This window comes from Acinonyx jubatus, chromosome A1, assembly GCF_027475565.1.
Source record: "Acinonyx jubatus isolate Ajub_Pintada_27869175 chromosome A1, VMU_Ajub_asm_v1.0, whole genome shotgun sequence".
NCBI classification, from domain to species: domain Eukaryota; kingdom Metazoa; phylum Chordata; class Mammalia; order Carnivora; family Felidae; genus Acinonyx; species Acinonyx jubatus.
The window spans coordinates 112321822-112343455 of record NC_069380.1 but is presented as its reverse complement, the minus strand read 5'-3'; the positions used below and the strand labels follow the sequence as shown (position 1 = coordinate 112343455).

Genomic DNA, 21634 nt, shown 5'->3' with positions numbered 1-21634 from the left:
TCCTTGCTCTTTGCAATTTGGATCAAGCCAACAAAACCACATTCCAGCCTCCTGCTATGAATAGTTCAGTCCTGATGTAAAATTTAGGTAAGCTTCTCCTTCCCCAGTTCTCCATCTCAGAAATAGATCTTTGAAGCTGATTGCCTCCTCAGTACCTTTGAAAGTTTTCCAATTTCTCCTCATTCTGGAAGTCATTGCATCTTGTTCCCCTCGTGCACTCAGGAGGACCTTAAGGTTTTGGATAAAATGTGCTGGACTTCGATGCTTAGCAACAACCTGGTCTAGAATTGTGGAAGTAAAAAATCATTGTGAGTCCAGATTTCCCTTTTAAATGTAGCCTGGTGTCCAAGCTTAGCATCTAATGACTGCCTGGTCTCCAAAACCTCAGAGAGTCCAGAGATCAGAATCTCTGGCTGCTTCCAGATCTTGTCTTTCTATTCATTAGTTGAAGACTCTTAGTTTCCAGCCTACTGATCGAATCCTCACAACTATGCCTATGGGAATTGGCCTGGTTAGGGAGGTAGGACCTTCCTATGGGAAGCCCTGAATAGGACTCAGGATACCGTGCTGAGCCTCTATGTTGAGGGTGGCTTGTTGGCAAGACTTGGAACAGAGTCGGGGTTGGGTGTATCCAAGGGTTTCCAAGTCTCTTAGATTCTTGGCTTATGGTTGGAGGGGAATCACAGCTGCCATTACCTGGCCTTTCAGAATGTCAGCACTGTGCCTTCAGTAGCACAGTTTACTACAGATGATTTAGAAGCTACCTCTGTGTTGTAGAGTTGTGTGCATGGGAGGAGAAAATCATACAGCATCTGGGGGCTGGGCCCGGCTCCCCTTGCTGGGTGAGGCACCTTGAGTGCTCCTGTGACCATAACAGGCGGTGAGTTCACTCTCTGGGGCCTGCTCTAGCTCAGTGACTTGTTATTTGGGGGTGACTCTTAACCACTTGCCTTCTCTCCTTAACCGGGGAGTCTTGTCCTCTTGGCTTCTGCTTGACTATTGATTACCTCTCGCAAAGGGACTTCCCTTCACATTTAACTTGAAAATAGTATTTTCTCAATTTTATGGCTTCTGACTTCCACCCGCCCATTGCTTCTCTCCCCATGTAGGAGCTGCCTAAAGCATAAACAGCTGTTTTCTGGGTAATTTTCCACATTGCCTTTTGAACATTTAGCAGTAGCGAAGGGCTCTGGGAATGATTGCCCTCGCCTGAACCAGCCGTCCGTAGACACGACTACAATGGCAGCATGAAGATTGGCTGTTTAGGGAGTTCAAAGTTTAGTAATTACAGAGAGCAATTTACTTTCTCTCCTCACTAGTGCCTGTCTAGAGACAATTGCAGAAACTTTTAGGGGCATCTGAGAGGAATCTTGTCCTTGGAGCTGGAGATGGAAAAAGAGAAGGAAATGCAGTTTCTTTCCCTGGTTAGCTAATTTCCAACAATTTAACTAAATTTTCACCCACAGTGGTCTCAGGAAGACAATTATGAGTGTGTTTTTTTTTTTTTTTTTTCGTTTTCCAGTTGGGTAGGTTGTGGGAGAAGTCTCATGGGTCCTTAAGGACTCTTTGCCAGTGCTGTCACTCCAGGGAAGTGTCACCAAATGCTCAGACAGGAGCAGGCCTCTGTGTCCCAGAACCTCAGCTAGAGACAAGTTTTGACCAAAAAGTCTGAGCCCAGGAGGTAGAGTACGTGGCTTAGTGCACATGGGTGGTCTCATGGCTGGACCGCAGCTGTCTTTTGCCGGGGAAATCTGGACCGAAACTGTTGACATCATGATGGCTGTGTGAGGCCTTTGTTGGTTGCCCTAACGTGTGGGTGGGGGAGGGGTGATGGCCTTGGAGGCAGCAGCCAGGAGCACTGTGGCCAAGGAGTTCACCGGAGCATCTGATAAGTTGTTACAGTGAGTCTCCTCCATTTTGCCTCCGGATTACAGAGTCTGTTTTTGTTAAGGATGGAACTTCAGGATGGTAAGGAAACTCTCCAGCTGCTCCTCGCCTCCTGTAATAAGCCCTTAGATAATCATCACCAAGAGAGTCAAATAAGCGTCTGTTGAACTGAATAGAATGTATGTACATCTTCCTTTAAAATACCTAGTTTTTAACCTTATCATCTTTTACGACAAGAGTATGTGTCTCGCCCACAAAGGGAGCTGATATTTACTTTCTGGCCCTTTATAGAAAGGGATTGCAGAGCCCTAGTTTGGAGGGGTGAGCCCCACCTGGCATAGGGTAGCCAGTGTACCCGGTGTGTTTTCCTCTCTCCCATCGCTTGCCTGCCGGGTTCTTCCCTTCCTGAGCATTTGGTCCATCACCAAGATCTGCCACAGAGGCCAGAGCTGGCCTAAAAAAAATAAAGACCTGTTTAAAAACAGAAATCTAAAGGTGCCTGGGTGGCTCAGTCAGTTAAACTTCTGACTTCGGCTCAGGTCACGTTCTCACGGTTCTTGGGTTTGAGCCCCGCATTGGGCTCTGTGCTGACAGCTCAGAGCCTGGAGCCTGCTTTGGGTTCTGTGTCTTCCTCTCTCTCTGCCCTTCCCCCACTTGAGCTGTCTCTCTCTCTCTCTCTCTCTCTCTCAAAAACAAATAAACACTAAAAAAATTTTTTTAATGGAAATCTGTACCACTTTTTGTTTTATGTATTTTTCCCGCCTTTAAATATAAAACACACTGAGGACCACATGTGCTTATGGTTACCACAGGTGTGAGTAGTTTCCAATACTTTCTAATAAATAATCATGTTTAAGCTGAGTATTAGTGGAACATGTTTCTGATAGTTTTTAAACTGGTAATTTATTTTCTTGGAGAAATAGAACCCAAAATGGCATGGTAATGAACTGCCGTTGTTGTTACGGGAGTTGTTCACATTGCAGTGAGGAAGATTTATGTTCCCAGGTACCTTTTAGTTGCAAAAGACTTAAGAATACTGTGGTCCTCTAAAGAGCAGAGAGACCGTGTTAATAAGCACAAAAGGTCTGGGCTGCTGTGCTTGAGTGCGTGGTCATAATTTATTAAGTATTTTCTCTGATTCTGTCATTCGGGCATCATTGTTGTGTGGCAGGCAAGGGCCAGCAGGAAGGCGAGCCATGACCCCTATCACATTTGCATCTAATTTTTACTAATGCGGACCCTGGGTTTGTGAAGTCATGTGTGCTTGCATAATGACTCCTTGGGAGCCACCCCTGGTCTGCTGGGCTGCGGGGTCAGGGCTGAGCTTATGCTGCAGCTGGGGGAAGAGGCACATTAGTCTGGAGTGATTGACGGATCAGCCTGCAAACCTGTGCACCTCACAAGGTGGTCTCACTTCGAATGCGAATGAGCCCTTCCTGGAACCTGCTTGGATGCTGTGCCTCTTGTTGGCCAGGCTCCTGCTTCATCCTCGGAACCACAGCTTCGCCCAGCAGCCACGAAGGGGTCTGGTGCAGTAGCATAGCCTCTCCCTGCCACCCATCCAGGGTGTCTCTTGAGATTTCACTTCTTCTCCCTTCTCTTCCCATACTCTGCCTCCACCCAGATCTGAGCCCTAGAGGCTCAGCTTCCCTGGGCTTTATCGAGGGTGGGCCTTTGTCTTCAAAAGAGTGAAGTTACTAGTTGCCAGAGAAAGTCATAGTGTCTTCACATACCAGTTCTCATTCAACCTGTAGCTGTTCTGAGTCTCTGTTGGTTGCTCAGGTCTGAGCTGGGTCCAACGGCGTCCACCCTCTGGGAGCTGATGGTCTAGGGCTTGGTGAGATACTCAGCCCTCGGGGGGCGGGGGGGTACTGGGTGATCGTGGCACATGGAAAAGAGTCCAGGGCTCTGTGGTCGGGCAGAGCTGGATTTGAAACCCTGCTCTGCTGCTTCCTGCTATGTGACCTCAAACAAGTTACGTAACCTCTTTGAGCCTTAGCTGTGAAAGGTAACGGACATCTCCATCCTTGCAACGTCATTGGGATCATCATGAGGAATAATCAGCGTAAAGTGTAGAGTGTGGTCCTCAGCTGCCAGTCGACGTTCAGTAGATGTATGCTACTTCCCACTGTGGGCCGAACACAGGCTCGAGTTGCTGTTTTCTTGAATTCCCCTCCCTCCCTTAGAACACGGCAGGATGCCAGCACCTCCCTAGGTCCCGGGTTCTTGTGCTACCATCCATTGGGTCCATTTTGGATCTGTAGGAGAAAGTGTTCTCACATTGCCAGTGCTGCCTTTCCTGGTGTTTTCCCTTCAAGACTCTTTGCAGACTTTCATTCTCTTTCCCTCTCCCTGCTTTCTTCATCCTCTTCTCCTTCTACACTTACTGGGACCAGGCTGACGGGCATGCTGTAAATTCAGGGGGCAGCCGAGACCCTCTCCCCAAATATTCCTCGCCTTTCTTTTGGCAGACGGCAGGATTTTGGCACCTCAGGCTCGGATCCTTTGTTGAATATGAATGGTCTGGGAGCTATCATAGTCCTCTTTACGTGGCTCTGAAGGAAGGGTCCAGGAGTAAGTTTTCATGTGCGAGCAGAGGCGGGGAGTCCGTGAGGGCACAGAAGCCCTGCTGGGAGGTGGAGGCAGGAAGGGCAGAGCCTCTTAGCACAAGCCTTGCCTCAATCAAATATACCCATGTTTAGGGAGCTCTTTCCCTGGGGAAAGGTGGCAGGTGCCTCGGTGAACTTAGATTTAATGTTGCCATTGGATTCTGAAGTAGCTTTTCTGGAGGTTCTCCATTTATCTGGAGCATAAATGGTCTAAGGACCTAGCATACTCCAGTTAGTTCGTGACCGCTTTCAGGGCAGTTCTAGGCAAAGGGAGACCCCTGGGATTTCAGAGACCCTCTCTCCCCCCACGAAGGAGGTAGATTTAGTGCAGCATTCCTGGCTCCTTCTTTTGGTGCTTGGTTTGGTGCTCAACACTGCTAAGTCGAGAGTAGGCTATGTTTGGCATCCAAGGAGGCTCCATCCCCCCCTGATGGGACCAGGAGGATTAAGCTAGAAATTTCCTCCGGCCCAAACTCTTTTAGGAGCCCCTGCGAACTGAGGAACGTACCTTTAATGGCTGACTTAGACCCTGGTAGCTCTCCCTCAAGCACACACGTCTGTTTGCATTATCACCTTATTATGAAGGCATCGCCTCCTTCCTGCTCAGTCTGTTCCTACTGATAGCGAGGAGTGTGGGTCCCATCAGGAGCTCATGTAGACGTTCCCAGCCAGGACGCCTGCAGACGGTTGGATGGACCGCAGTGGCAGCCAACAGATAATGAGAAATCCATCACACGCACACGCTTGCTTGAAGCTCTGGATCACATGCATTAAGCTGTGAGTAATGTGATTACTTAAGTGCCATTTTATTTACACTTTCGCATAGAGCCGTGGCTGCTGCTTTTCCAAAGCAGCCATCACCCAGATTTCATTGCTTCACAGTCTCCTCAGAGTCAGGATGGCAGTATAACCAGTCTCCTGATCCAGAGTCCACCAGCAGTCTGTTTCGAAAACCCTATTTTCGGCTCAGAGCACAGGACGCGCAGAGGTCAATTAGAAAATGTAGTTACCATCTTCTGGCACAAGCTACGTGCTGGGCGTTTTGCATGTATGTCTCAGATGACCCCTCCAGTCCACCGTGCGGAGTGGGCACCTTTGCCCTCATTTTACAGGTGAGGGGACTGCAGTTCACAAAGGTTGAATCGCTTGCCCAGAATCACTTAGGCAGTGGCAGTGGGGACATCAAGAGAAGTTCCTGGTGAAGAAACTGCCATAGGCTTTTATGCTTTTGTGCGTTTCTGATGGGGAAGCAGAACCATTGAGTTCAGCTCCAAGCTGGGTTAAGAGCTGAATTTCGTGAAAAGAGAGATGTGAGAAAGGAGCTTAGAGGCTTTGATGGGTAACACCAAAATAACCCGCGCGGTCTTGTTCGCAAATAATTCCAGCAGGCAGTGCTGACGAGGTGCCTCCAAGTCTAGCTGTGATTTGTGTGTCCTGCTGGTAAATCAGATGAGGTGTCTGAGCCTCGGATCCCTTAGTAAATCGAGCCACAATTTGGCTTAGGTGTCAGAGCCGGAGCTGTCACCGCCTCATGGGTAAATGTGCGATTTCTGCTCTGAGTCCTGGGCCCTTGTCCTTCGTGTTTCTGCCAGGGGCTGTGCACTGTGAGTGAGCTTAGGGTCACCCCTTGTGAATCCTAGGTCTTTCATTCCTTACAGGGTAGCTGAAATGCCAGAACAAAGGAATAAATGAACGGCGACCCTATGTGCCAGCCCAGAAACAGGCTACTGATAAGGCTTTGTGGTTCCATTCAGGATCCATTCCATCGGAATGGAATGTTCCTACTCATTGGCCTTGGTCATGGCCCAAGAAGCGTTTCACTGTTACTTCCTTTGTCTGGGACATGGCTACATTTCTCAGCCCAAGCTGTTGGTCTACATGGATCTTCTACCACACGTTTTAGTGCTGTGTGAATTCATGTCCAAATGATTTTACCTCTCTGTGCACTAGAGTTTCTCTGCCTGTAATGGTTGAGTGATGCTGTCCTCATTTTCCCTCTTCCATAGAACTTTGAATGAATGAATGAGTAAACAGATCAGTGAGTAGACAACATAAAAATACAAGAAGTAATTCATGTCATGTTGATTTTTTTAAGTTTATTTTATTTTGAGAGAGACAGAGACAGAGTGCAAGCAGGGGAAGGGCAGCAATAGAGGGAAAGAGAATCCCAAGCAGACCCTGCACTGTAGCCCAGAGCTTGATGTGGGGCTCGAACTCCCAAACTGTGAGATCATGACCTGAACTGAAATCAAGAGCCAGATCCTTAATGGACTGAGCCACCCAGGTACCCCCATGTCATGTTTTTTAAATTGATAACTAATAAAGTATAAGCAGCTTCATATTCCCCCAACCATTATAACCATCTTGATTTTCCTGTATGTATATATAGAGTCCTTTTCTATATGTATATATAGAGAGAGCATGAGTGAGGGAAGGGCAGAGAGAGGGGGGAGACAGAATCCCAAGCAGGTTCCGTGTTAGTAGCCCACAGCCCGACGTGGTGCTCAATCTCACTAACTGCAAGATTATAACTTGAGCTGAAATCAAGAGTCAGATTCTTAGTCGACCGAGCCACCCAGGCACTCCCCTCCCCCGCACTTTTCTATATTTTTTTCTTTCCTTTGTCCTGTGGGTCATAGACACTACTTAAGGGTGTTAAGATACCTAGAAAATGTGACCATGCAACTGGCTGACTGAGAAGGCGATTTTAACCAACAGGACCCAACACCACTCCAGCATAGTAGCCACATAGTCCTGGTACATGTGTGTTGGTGCCATGGCTCCTGTTTTTCTTTCCCAGGCCTCTGAGGAGGTGGGCTCTGGGCCCCGAGATGGTGTGGTGATGGAGTGGATGAAGTAGCTACCCTTGCTTGTTGGGCCCTTCGGACTGCTACTTGATTTTCTGTATTCTTCCTGTCTTCTTACGTGATTTCTTCCGGAAGTCTCCCCCTCACACGAAAAGGTAGCTGAGCTAAAGAATTTGGTCTTGGACATTTTTTTTTTTTTTTTGCTAGCGCTTCTGTGTCAGTACCTCTGAGCATCATGTGAAAAAAAAATCCAACTGGACTCTTTCTTGAATGCTCAAAAGTTATTTCCTAGGAAGAGGATTTTTAAAGATCTAGGACATAATTACTATTTGTGTTCATATTAGGTCCTTCCATTTGAACCAAAAATAAAAATCAAAGCAAAGGCAGCTCACTGCTTTGCTGCATCTTGGATTCCTCTAGTACATTATAGTCTAGTATAGTCTCAATAGTAGTCTCGCTACTCTGCGAAAATTGCTCCTGCTCTATTCATATAGAGCTTTCAGGCACAGTTGATTGTTTGACATAATTAGAAACACTGAATTTTGGAACTGGAAGAGACTAGCATTATTATCAACGTTCCTGTTATTTCCCCAAATAGTACATGGAAAAAGAGCGTAAAAATGAAGGTATCACGATAGTTTCTGCCAGCAAAGTGTTCCTCCACAAGAAATAAATGTCTGTTGAATGTGTGTTTTGTTACCATGTAAATGATGTCACTTGATAACTTTGCCTTGGAGGGCTCTGGTGTCCTTGGTTTCACTTGGACTGCCTCTAATTTGTCCCACACAGAGTAAGCCCAGCATGGTTCAGAAAATACCAATTTGATGGAATCCACCTCTAAGGAAGCCCTCCAGCAGTTCCTCAATGCCTTAAAATCTGCATGTCTCCTCAGGCATCAAGGTCCTTGCGTCTCTGCCCCAGTTTCTTTGGCAGCTTCACCTTTCCTCTGTCTCTGCGGGCACTCCAGACCCCAAATGAGCATGGCCAGATTGTAGGAATTTTCCTGCAGAGGAATGGGACAGCCATATGTTCATGGACTAGACTTGCACATGGATCCCACAAAACAAGGGCTGGACCCCTGTTGGGGGACTCAATGCACATTGCTCTTAGTATGAGGAATGCTCTCCTGCAGTGTCTCTGGGCTTTCCATCTTGTCACCTGACATAGATACATCTTGTCGGGGACCAAGAGGTCCAGTGACCAGGTTCCCAAGCGTGGAGCCTGGCTGCAGTGCTTTCTGGTTCTCTAAGTCTCCTGAGTGTACCGAGCATCTTTTTTGGCATGCTGGGGTTGAGAGGCTCTGTCATATCCTTCACAGAATTGCGTAAGCTCTTGCTGAGTGAGAGGAAAGGTAGCTTGTCTCCATGACCATGTGTTCATTGGACCCAGCGGCTGTTGGGAGTGTGGGTCCTATGGGGGTCTTCGGTTTCAGAGGGTTGTTCTGGTGAGCCCCAGTTTTCGCAATGGCTGGAACCTTAGAGAGGGGGCACCCGCCCTTCTCCATGGAAGCCTTGTCGGTGACTGTAGAGGTAAATTGTGGCTCAGGAGTGTGGATCCATTTTTCAGCAGGCTTGCCTGCCCTGATTACCTCGTACCATGGGGGAATGTAACTTCAGAAGTTGTAAATCTCAGATGAGTACCCTCAGATCCCGACACCGACACCACTGGCATGGACAAAAGACGTTGGCCAGATCTGTTTCTGGGGCTCTCTTGCCGGGGAGTATCTGCTATGTAGTGGTCCGAGGGCCAGAGCCTCAGGATGCACAGGAGGGTGGGCATGGTGGCTGCTAGGACACTTGGGGACACAGCGAAGGGAGTCTTCATTGCTACGCTTCCCAGATGTTCCCTTGAAGAGCCGAGGCTGAATGGCAGGGCTGGGAGGAAGTGTAGCAGGCCTAGCTGTGCAGCTAATGAAAATTTCATGCAAAGTCTGTAGCCGTGGCTTCCTAGAGAGATGGCTGGTGCCAAAGCCACCACCTCCTCCATGCTGTGCCTTGATGTTGCATTGGATACTTCACTTTGAACCGGGCTCCAGGGAGTGCTGGTGGCAGACAGGTGTGAGCACTCAGTCCAGAGCACACAAAGGCGGAAGGCTTCTGAGGCTGCTTTGTCAGGGCTCACGGCCATGGTTCTGAAACCCCGGCCAGCGTGTTGAGTAGGGGTGGATCAGGGAGTCAGGGTGTCCTCCCTCCTCTCTTGGATCCATGCGCATGACGGACGGACTTGCGATCCAATCTCACGTAGACCTTGTAAAGCAGGTGTTTATTCCTGCCATTTCACAGATGGGAAACCTGAGGCTTCAGACACACACAGTTCATGGCAGCAGTAGAGAGGGCCTCTTGAAGGCCTCTGGTCTGTGTGTTCATCTCCCATCCCTTGGTTTCTCCTGCTGGCCTCTTCCCAGGGTTGCCAGCCCCTCTGTAGGGTCTCCATCATACATACCTTGTGCTCTTCCCTTCATACGGTGGCACTGAGGTGGCGTCATCTGGTGGGTAGAGCATGATCTTTAGACTTGAGCAAAAGTGAGTTCACATTCTCCTCTGCCCCTTACTAGCTGCACGATCTTATGTAATAATTTCCTCACTCTGAGCTCCTATTTCCCCAGCTACCTCACAGTAGTCCTCATTGCCCCTATGTTAGCGGGTTATTGTAAATGTTAGGTGAAATAAAACATAGGGCTTATTAGCGCCGTGTCTGGCACCTTGTGCCCATTCACAAATAGTAACAGCCGTTATTAGTGTACAATTAATAGTAATACTACTCTTTGATTTTTTTTTTTTTTTTTTTTTGGATTTGAACTTTTTGATGTGAACTTCAATTTGCTACAAGGCCTGACTTTGAACACAGCTGTGGTGAGCCAACTCGCGAAGGCTGCTTGTTCCTTGCAGGTGACTCAGGCATGAATATATGTGGGGTGAGGGTGTGGGGCAGAGCCCCACCTGCAGGTCTCTTGTACAGTTTGATCAACCCAAGACCCACCAGTGTCACCTCGCTAGTCCCAGGTTCCCATTATTGCCTCCCCCCCTCCCTTGAAGTTATTGCCTGAACAGCAAAAAGAAGGAAGAGGAGTCCCACCTGAGACCTGGGTTCTCTCCTGGGCAGCCAGTGGACATGCGTGCTGTATATGGAGCTGGGGACGCCTTGAGGGGTTAGCGTGGGATTGGAAGAGTCAACTCTGGAAAGCTCTGGATGTTGACAGGGTTAGGCCTTTGATGGGCTGCGTCTGGTGTGCTACCTTTGTGGGCCAGGCTATTCCTGAGTCATCCTTCATTTACTGTGATTGAGTTGATGTGTGGCTTCCTTTAGCCCCTGAGGGGGCTAACCATTAGAATCATCCGGGGAACTTAAAAAAAAAACCAAAAACTGTCCCCCCTGTGGAGGCCACAGCCCAGACCAGTGAAGTGGCTGCTCCTGGCTGAGGCATCTGTGTTGGGAAAGCCCTCCAGTGAGTCCAGTGGTCAGCAAGGAGGATGACCACGTCTACTGTCCCCAGTCGTGCCTCCCGCGCAGGATGGGTGGGGCGGGAGAAGGGGCGAGGTGATAGTTAATAGCTGTACCTTAATAGTCTAGAAGGTAGTGTCTGGCTGTTCATGGTTGGACAGCCTACGGATGTGGCAGGAGTGGCCTTCACAGAACTCTTCAACTTGGAATTTGTGCTACTTGGACAAAGGTAGGCCTCATGGTATTTTCTGTGTATAACTGGTATTTTCTCTGAGGTAAAGGCTCACGTGCCACAAGATGGCAAGGGCCTCATTTTGGTGTGCCAAACACTGTCTGTTTTTTCCATTCATACAGTGATGACATGGAAATGTCACCTGTCCAGAGCTTGCCCAGTTTCCTTATCAGGATATAGTTAGTTACAATAGAAACTTTAATGGAGTTAAATGTAATATTTAATAGTGGTTCAAAACTTGACGCACAAACAGCTCTGTGGTGTGTTACCTTTGTTTTGTTGTTGTTGTTGTTGTTTTTTGTTTGTTTTTTAAAGATGGGGTCGCTGAATCTTAGAGAGTATAAGCCTGACCTTGAAACAGAGACATGCCTGGAACTCAAGTTTTCAAATTTCACTGATTTTTTATTTTTCTAAGCTCCTCTTCGTACGTGACACTAATAAAATTACATGCATTTAAAAGACTTGATAATTATTGTTACCGGGTACAATTGGCCTCCCTTCACTTGGGCCTAATTGGTAAGATTCAGATGCACAAGAAGTCACATTACTGAAATTTTATACCTGTTAGAGTTAACTCTTGAACAACATGGGTTTGAACTGTGTGAGTCCACTTGTGCATGGATTTTTTTTGTCCTATACAGTACAGTCCTATAAAAAGCCACCTTCAAGGTGGCTGCGGATAAGAGAAAGATAAGGGAACTGTGACTCTTGGGAAGCTGAGTGATTGTGCAGGGGCCACACAGCCAATGAGTGCCAGAGAAAGAATTTAAACCCATATCTGCATCAGAGCTGGTCTTGTTTTATCCTGTCTCCTCTGCCTTTGCCTCCATAGTTCTGGCTGTTTCTCTCCTGGGTATTCAGAAGGCGGCTCGTGGTTAGCACAAGTATTTTGATAATATTGTTAATAAAGTCAGGGATAGGGATGGCTTTGAGTCTGGGGGACGTCCTTTGGCTTGGTCGAATACACACATAGCCTCATAGACCCATTCATATCCCAGAACAAAAACCACTGCAGACCATACTTTTGGGAAGCAATCTCAGCCTTGGTTTTTCTCACTGAGAAATGAACAAGACAGTGGGTCATTTTCCACAACCTCAGATTGGATGGACAGATGGGGAGACATAGAAAGTCCTGAGGAAGCTGGAACTCTTCTGTGGTGGCTGTCATCCTTTAATTGGCTAGAGGTGCCATGACAGTCTTACTCATATTACCTGTTTCTAAGACCTAAATTCATGTCTTTCTCAGGTTTTAGACCCCTTCAAGCTATTTTGGAGCTGTAAGGCAGGAGAATTTCTTTGCAGAAATGTAGAAAGTCTGTTACCTCTGGTCTCTGATGTCATCTCAGGATTTTTACCGAATTTCACCCTTTGGACCAGTGTCATAGGAAATTATTCACTTGCAATTCTCATAGATAGAAATCATGACTGAGTGTTGGGATTTAATCATGATTTTGCTGTCTGGTCTGCAGTAACTACATGGATCACTAGAGCACACTCTGATTTTTCCCCACTTGTGTTATTCTACCCGGTAACCTAATGTTTTTCCCCACGAACTTGATGAACGATGGCACTTTTTCAAAGGTATGATGGTTGGTGACTTAACAGAAAATATCTGCATATGATCTTTGTAATGTTATGATAATATGAAAATTTGATGCAATTATCGAAAATGTTTACATTCCTTCCTCTTGTTTGATTCTTTTATTTTTTTTTCTCATTTATAATGCTTTCGTACTCAGGAAGTTGAGGTAGGTTTTTGACTTTTCAACTGTATGTAGACATAGCATCCACATAGTTGCCAAATAAAATGTAAATTTCATTCTTAATCCTAAATCTCAGTGGTAAATATTTGTTTTAGTTCAGTGAACCAGCACCACACACATTTATTTTTCATTGGTATATCCAGGGGATGCAATTTATCAAATGCATATAAACAGTCCATTTGCTGCTTTATCTTTTCTCATTAGTTATAGTACAAGTATGATTGTCAGTTATTATCTGTGTTTTACTGGTGTGTTATTTATTGAAAGAGCAGAGCAACTGACATTGTTATTTTCTAAATCATTTTGTCTAGGGCCTGCAGGACTTTATACCAAATGTCAAACCAATTTATCAAAGAATCGCTCTATTCAGGAAGAAAGTGATTTAGAGTGTCTGTATAAACATATACCCACCTGTATTTACACGCATCCCAGTAACGGTTATGGGACTTTCACAGGAACACAAAGATGTTAAAGCTGGAGCAGCTTCCTTCTATTTTACACGATTTAGGTAGGATTCATTGTGTGCTTTTGAGTGATGCCTTGGGGGAATATGCAGGTGAGTCTGATCTTCCTTCCCTGCCCCAAGGTAGGCTAGGCTCAGGTATGTGGCAGTGATACGTTCACATGGAAATGCATTCATGCACACAGCTCCCACTTGCTGGCAAACAGGGTTCTCATGAGTGGGGGTCTGTGGAGGGAAGCTCGGTGGGGCCTCAGGTCACTGAAACAAGCTGGGCCACTTAGCGGAGCCACTTCATTCAGAAGGATTCCTCCCTGGTAGGGCTGTTTGCCAGGAATGGGCGGGACAGGCCTGCTGGAGTTCTCTGTCGCTTGCCCAGAGAGAGAACTGGACAGAGATAAGGTGCTGTGCTGGTATGGGAAGCCAGCTCCTTTCCCAGTAAATAAATGGAATGTTTTGTACTGCCCAGTAGATGGGGTAGTAGAAATTGCCATTGCGTGCCAGTTAAAATTGCGGTCAAATGTCTAATTATACAGCCGAGGCACTATATGATGTCATCTGGGAGTCTCACCTTTCCAGTGACTTCCGGTACGTTTTAGAGACATTCTTTCCACCTGCCGACCAGCCCTTCCTCCTAACGTTCCCAGTCAAGTGGTGTGAAAATTAACAGAACTAGGGTGCACTGAATCTTTGGGTGAGCGGTTTGCTTACAGTCCCTTAATCTCTTTGTCAAGCTTTTGGGTTCAGTAAATGGGGATCTACCCCATCCGGGATCCGCCGACCCCACTTTAGTCTGCCTGACCTTGCAGGGGAGTGCTTCTTCTCCCCTTTGCATTTACCCGCAGTGGGTCCACAGATGATGCCACAGAGGCTGTCTGCTCTCCCTTCACCTTCCTTCCTTCTGTTTGAATCCCTGTTGCTCACTCCTGGTTGAGACTGGGGAGGCTCCCATTTATTTGCAAGGCTGATGATTTGTATTATCTCAGGCAATCTTTAGATGAAACTGCGGAGTGCAAACAACTGGGCTAAAATATGTATGAGGGAGAAATGATGTGTTCCACGTGAGTTAAGTGTCTTGGATCTGTACTACCTGGAGCTGTAAGGTAGATAATAAATGACATCACCATGTTTGTAAGTGAAACTAAGGCAAGTTGGGTTGCATAAGTGGTTTCCATTTTGTCCTGCCACCTCATCTCTGCCTCAGAGTCTGGGTCGACATTGTGTGGAGCTGAAATGAGCACTCCTGGAAAGGGAAATCCTTGGGGAATATTTGAGCTAAATTGCACCCGCCATCTTGGGGCTCTGGGACAGTGAAAGAGAAATTCAGGTTCCCATTCAGAATGGGATGGAACCATAGCTTTTCCAATTTGTTACGATCATCCATGATGAAGAGACTTGAATCACTCACATTATAGCAGGAATATTTTTTGCATCATTTCGTGCTAGGGAGGCTTAACGATTTTATGGGAAGATGAGTTACAGAGCAGAATAATTGTATAATAATTGTATAATAGTATACAATATGTGTTGTATACATATACACTTTAAATAGACTTCCTTTCCCGTGCATGTTTTTCAAAACAGAGTATCTCTAAAGTAGTTGAAAACCCAGAGTTAAATTCCTTTGCACCAACCCCTGAGTGCCAGTAATTTTACAGGATCCTTTTCTGTGTTAGGAGGATATTTACTGAGATAAATGGAGAAATAGTTGTCTTTGCCCCCTGCATTGATCAGCTGCAGAGGATTAAAATAAGTGGGGTTGTAATCTTTGCCAGTCTTTGATTCTTTCTTTAACAAGAGCACCACTGCCTTCTTTCTCATCCTACACAGGTAATGATGTGTCCTTTCTTTTTATTTTTATTCATTAAAATTTTTTTAATGTTTATTCATTTTTTGGAGAGACAGAGAGAGACAGAGAGCGCGAGAGAGAGCATCAATGGGTGAGGGGCAGAGAGAGAGAGGGAGACACAGAATCTGAAGCAGGCTCCAGCTTCTGAGCTGTCAGCATGGAGCCCAGCGCAGAGCTTGAACTCACGGACCATGAGATCATGCCCTGAGCTGAAGTCGGACGCTTAACCCGACTGAGCCACCCAGGCGCCCCTGTTTTTTTTTTTTTTTAACTTTATTCATTTTGAGGGTGAGAGTGAGAGTGGGGGAGGGGCAGAGAGAGGGAGAGAGAAACCCAAGCAGGCTCAGCACTGTCAGTGCAGAGCCCGACGCGGGGCTCAAACTCAGAAACTGTGAGACCGGGAGGCCAGCTGAAATCAAGAGCCCGGTGCATAACCGACTGAGCCACCCAGGTGCCCCATGATGTGTCACTTTGTTACTGTGATTGTTATGCTAACTTTTGATTCTGGCTTCCTGTAACTTTATCCTCCTGCCTTGAGACGTTTCATGATTTTGGATGAAAGTGTGAACGTGCTCAAGTTTGAGACTCTGTTTAAATTGATAGGTTCTTCTAGATGTTAGCAGAACCTAAAAAGTTGGGTAAGTTTCATTTAAGCAATGCTACAATAAAATGGAATCAGCCTTCTCTCATATGGTTAGAATTTAGAGGAAGCCTGTTCTCTGCCCTGTCTAGCAGGGGCCTGACATTACGCTGTGTAGTAGAGCCCATAAAATATAGACATGTGGTAACACTGCCGACCTTCATTCCTTAGCCTGCGTAATACACTAATAGGCGTTGCTGAATTTAGTAAGTGACTATATTTAGATGTGCATCTTTCTATCTAGGTTTATGTTTTAAAAATGAACTGTTGCTGGGGTCCTTGCAAGTCATTTTGAGAAGCCTCCTCATTAGATGATAAAATGACCAGTTAAGAGGCCAACTCAGACACGCTCGCATCCCCTGGCAAGTTTGATCTGACACATCCCGTGTGCCTTTACCCCACGGTCTGAATTTGACCAGGTCACAACCTTCTTGGGCTGGAAGGAAGATGACAGGCAGGGGCTCTTAAAGTCCTGCCCTGGGCTGATATCTGGAAGGGACTCTGGGGTCCGTGCAGCAGGAACACTCTTTAATTCACTGTGGCATTGGGGTTTTGTGGGGACATGCATGGTTCCCAGGGTGGGAATTGTAACTCTGAGAAAACTGGCAGAACTGCCCACGGCACCGGAAGTCATGGGTCTATTTTAGGACAGTGTAAAGAGGATATAGCTGTATTAATTTAGATAGAAAATAAAAGACAAGCTGGGGTGGTTTTTCTTCCCCACCCCCTGTCTCCAGTCTTGAGCCCGGGAGAAATGACCAGCCCTCGTGCTGATAGTGTTGGTTCAGTGCCACAGACAGTTGTCCTTCTGATAAGTGGGATTCAGGGATGAGCACGTTCTCAGGAGGTGCAGCTCTAGAAGGGGCTGTCTTTTATCTGTGGCTGTTTCCACTTGAGTTTAGATGCTGCCTCACTGGAAATCCTCGCAGACGTGGGGCGGATCGATGGATACCGCCTCTGCCTGCTTGGACTTGCCATGTGTGCGGGCCAGTAAGACCTGGCACATTCCGTGTGGCGGGGTGCTCTATCCGCCCAGCATCTCATCCTCCACTTTGCTGCCTCCATGCCCCACCCCGGTGCTCCCTGACCACCCCCCAGCTGGGCTCTGGTTCTTCCCTGTTTGCCACGTGTTCATGACCTTGGCCTCTGATAGGGGTTTCTCTTTGCTCTAGCCAAACAGTTACACTCATGGGTTTATCTGCTCCTGGCTCATTGGTTTTTGCCTAGGCAGTGTACGTTCCTACAGCAGAGCAAAAGCAGTCAGGTGCAGGGAATCACTTTCCTTCCGTGCTTGGCCTTGCTGGGCCAGGGGCTGCCTGAAGGACTGCCTTTGCATAACGAGTGTTCACTCAAGGTGCACTTTCACATCTTGGCAGCAATTAGGCAGTATTTTTTACCTCTGCAATCAGTTGAAACTATTTGAATGCACATACCTGCTTTTATGACTGAAAGGCTTTGTATTTAAAATGGTGATTCCCCCCCCCCCCCCGAGAAATATGTAAAAATGGCCATTGTAGTTAACCTGGAAAAATGACAAGGTCCAGAAGCATGCTTCATTCACATGCCATCCCGGTTACAAAGGAGGTTGAAATCATTAGGGAATATTCAGCTCTTGAGACTTACTCATACCTTTCTTTGACATCAAAGGGAATGTGGCAAGTGAAATTAAAGTAAAGGAACTTGTCTTCGGCTTCAGTCCTTCCCTGTCGGACACACATCCTAAGCTTCCAAGGACTTCCATGTCTTAGAACAGCATGTTCAAGTAGAACATATTGCCCGAGGATAGGGATAGGAAGCTGGGCTCTATATGTGAAGAGGACGCTGATGAACCACGGTTGGAAGGATGGATGTTATTTTTTTCTCCAGCAGTGAGGATAGGTTCTTCCTAGATTCATTCTTCTCCTGTCCTCGTGACCAGCAGAATGTGTCGGTGACATGCTTGTGTATAGAGCTGAGAGCACATTGACGACCATCCAGCTAAGAAATCGGAGGCTAAGCCCCCCCCCCCCCCATCCAGTCCTTAACTTGGACTCACTTAACCCGGGCTGCTGAGTTTCAAACCACATAGTTCAAAAGATTAGGATTGTATTTAAAATCATAGGTGGGGAGAGACATAGCAGAGGGCTTGTTTTAAACTTTCTCACTGATATTTCATGGTGTGGCCCTTAGGGACTTCTGAACCAAATGGGTGAGAAGGTCAGTCATGCCCTAACATTAAAGCCAGAGCAAAGTGGCCCAATTCCTTGGAGTTAAAAACAATTTAATGCTGAATCCCTAGCATCCAGAGGAACCTGTTCATGTTTATTCATGTTCTGGAAAATGGAATCACTGCCCAAGAAGCAATATGTTGTGATTTTACTCTAAATCCAGTTTTCTAAAATCTATTTAAGGGCTTAGGTGAACTCAACAAGGATCTAATAAAGCCAGGTAATTGAACGACACAGAGGCTGATAAAATTCACAGGAGATCTTGTCGGAGATAAACTGCAGCCGGAGACAGTGTGGACAATAATTTAAACTAATTGTGCACTTTGATGTAAATTAGCTTCTCCGGAAGAGAAATTGAGGCCTCTTTGTAGGCAGCTCTCTATAACTCTGCAGCATGCACAGTACCTGCCCAAAACACAGACAGCAAATAATGTTGGGTAGATTAGGTCGAGGAGGAAATGACCTGAAAAGGTGTGCAAGCCCTAAAATGACGTGGGGGTGATAAACACGCGTGAAGCCTCTTCACCTTGCAAATCGGTTGCTGGGATAGAGTGGGTATGCTGGGGGACAGTGCAGGTGGGGGAGGGGAGGATAAAGAGAGCAGGCAGCAGTTAAGAAGGAGAGGTTCTCAAAAGGGGAGAAGAGGTTCATGTAACTATAAATAAGTGAGTGGCCTGGACCCCAGTGAATTTCCAAGGAACAAAGTGTCTCTCCTCGGCATAAATTGATATAAGCAGCATTGAGTGGATTGGCCAGTCTTTATTGTTTTGCTGTCACACATCCAGAACAAATGGTCCGAAGCTAAATGTATGCCTCTGGTTAATGCTCACATTTGAACGGTCCTCTGCTTTTAACTTTTGCCAGTGTTGGAAAACTGTAACTGCACTGCAAGTTATGAAGGGAATGTTGACCGTTGAAATTATCAGCTGTTACAAACACAGAGGCCTAATCATAAGTGAGGGCAGCAGGGCATCACCTGCAGCATAATTGATAGCAAATCCACCTTGCTTTTGGAAGGTGTCTCCATTTATCTGTCAAACCGAGAAGAGCATCGTTGTTTCCATATGAGGCTGAAGTGTTTCTTACTCTTCCCAGTGTTTAATGCATGTAGTTTGAACGACAAGAATTTGAAAAGTAAATTGATATTTTTGATTTCACATAAATGTCTGTTTGGGGAAAGATTTCTAAGCCATTCATGCTTTCCTTTGTGTTTCGGGAGATAGGGAGAAAGGCAGGTTTTTGTGTAGTTATGTGAGAAGCTTTCTGAAATCTGACCTTTGTTTTCTATTTTTTTTCCTTATGTAGGATGATTATTTCAGAAACTGGAATCCCAACAAGCCTTTTGACCAAGGTAAAGAATGCAATGTTTCTTGTTGTATATTCCGTGGGAAATGTGGCTTCATTTTTCCTTCCTTGCTTGCTGAGCTAGTATTCATAAAAAGGCCAGTGAGCTGTCTTATTTTACTGACTTGGGAGCCTAAAATGACTATGGTGATGGAAGGTATTTTATCAGTTTGGTTATTTGTCTGAGATTGTCTAAGACAGATTGTTAAAAATGTATTGAATTGACAACTACAGTCATTGGATTTTTTTTTTTAACACAACAATAACAAAAGAGTAAAATGCTTATTATAATGACCTGGTGAGTTGTTGGGTTGAATCCAGTGATTTCATTCGTGGAAGAGACTGCCTGGAAATGCTGTGCAATTGACATGAGTCATGAACATTGAAACTTCCTTTGTAGAAACAGGTTAATCCCAGGAGGCTTTCAAGGGCACTGATAGTTCATTTGTTAAATCAGTTCATCGTGGTTTCTAAATGGAAGCTTCTTTCTGAGTCTGCTCAATGACCACTTGGGTGTAAGCATGGTCCTCAGAGAGCTCTTTCCACTGATAACCAGCAAGCATGAAGCCAGTCTCCTGATGGCCCTTGTAAATCATCACCATTGTCCTCCTCTGAGTTATTTAAGATACAGCGAGGACCTGCCCGTGAATCATGTCCCTGTTTCGACTGTCCCATGTGTGGCTGCTGTTGGCACAGACCCTGCTGCTGAAAATGATGCTAGGTTGTACCTGAAGTATGTATATGCAATTGATACTGAAACCTGGGGGGAAAAGTTTACCTACCACGTATCAAAGGTTCACACTTCTGACGATGAACTTCACTTCTGCGGCTTCAGTATTTGATGTGATCATGATGGCCAACCTGACAACAAGAAATCAACCAAGGCTTTGACGTGTAACATGGTAGAAGGTAACCCCTTCTACTCCCTCCTTTGCGACTTTAATGGGTTGCTCTCACCCTGGACCCTGTTGTTTTTTATTTAAACAAAATTGGTATTAAAATTTCTACATATGCATTTCAGCTCATGCCTTCAAGTAGAACATTTTATTCATTCGTACATGGATTCATTCGTTTTCAAACATTGAACTTGCACTGTTTTCACGGGCACCAGCCAGGTTCTGGGAGTAAAACAGAAAAATCGTAGGGGTGCCTGGATGGCTCAGTCGATTAAGCGTCCAGCTCTTGATTTGAGCTCGGGTCATGATCTCGTGGTTTGCGAGATGGAACCTCACATGGGGCTCTGCATTGTCAGTGCTTGGGATTCTTTCTCTCCCTCTCTCTCTCTCTCTCTGCCCCTCCTCTTCTTATGGTCTCTCTCTCTCTATCAAAATAAATAAACATAAAAAAAAAGCTGTAGTGCCAGCCCTGGAGGAGCTCAGAGTAGAGCATGGGCAGAAGTCAGTCACCAGTTCCAGTGGGATGTGTTAAGGGCGGTGAAGCATGTATGTGCAGGGCCAGTGTAGAATCTGTAGGTGGGGAACTTACTGTGTTGCATGTGTCTGGGGAGCAGGTGCCAAGAAAGGCTTTCCTTTGAAGATCAGTCTGAGCTTATCCATATCTTAGCAGCCTCCAAGAGCCTTACTCCTTTGCAACTTTAGCAGTGACTGAGACATCACAATAAGCCACGTTAAAGCATGCAGAGGCATTTGTATTTAGAAATTCTCCCCTGGAAAGGGTCAGAATTTCTACACATGTCTTTCAAAAGGATATACCTTCATTTCAGAAGAACCCTCAGAAACAGAGCCGCATGTTCTCTGTCTGTGCCTGACAAATGAGCCTTTCTACAAACATTCCTACCATGATTTTGCTGAGGGACGTATCTCAGCTGCCGGTGCCAGTGAACTAATTGTTTCCAGCCCAGAACCAGAAATAGGTTCTTGTCCTGTAAGGATCAGAGGTTCTCTAAATAACTGCCAGATTTACTCTTCCCCAAGACTTGGAAATAAATACTAAAACTTCACCAGGAGAAGCCTTTTTCATTTTTACTAGTAGACATTGGGAAAGATAATACTTGGAAGGTGGGTATCATTTGCCGCTTGGGGATATACACGATAGTTTCCCTTGATTTGGGTGTTCATACAGAAACTTTGAGCATCAAAAAGAGCATGGTATTTAAATCTGCTTAACCAAAAAGCCCAAAGAAGGATTTTTCTCTCCTGGGAATGAAGGCAAGCGTATCGAGCAGATTCCCAGCCCTGCTCCCTCTTTTTCTAGTTCCGTAGGCATGAAAACTGGATCTGCTGAGATAAATCCTCCTCATATAAAACCTGATGACTTTATGGGGTATAATTGAGGACCTCAGCCGAGAAGCCCCGCTTTGTAGCTCAGGTGTTGCCGCTGTGGACTATTTACATACGGAGCCGTGGGGAGAGCCAGCAGAAATGAGGCTAGCCTT

The 21634-nt window shown here is 46.1% G+C and overlaps 1 protein-coding gene across 1 annotated transcript in view; it reads left to right on the top strand.

The window, feature by feature from the left end:
• Positions 1 to 21634, top strand: part of SPOCK1 (SPARC (osteonectin), cwcv and kazal like domains proteoglycan 1) — a 515798-nt gene that overhangs the window by 217105 nt on the left and 277059 nt on the right. The window contains exon 3 of the mRNA XM_027076628.2: positions 19201 to 19246. Coding sequence (XP_026932429.1) covers positions 19201 to 19246 — 46 coding nt within the window. The remainder of the gene's footprint in view (positions 1 to 19200; positions 19247 to 21634) is intronic.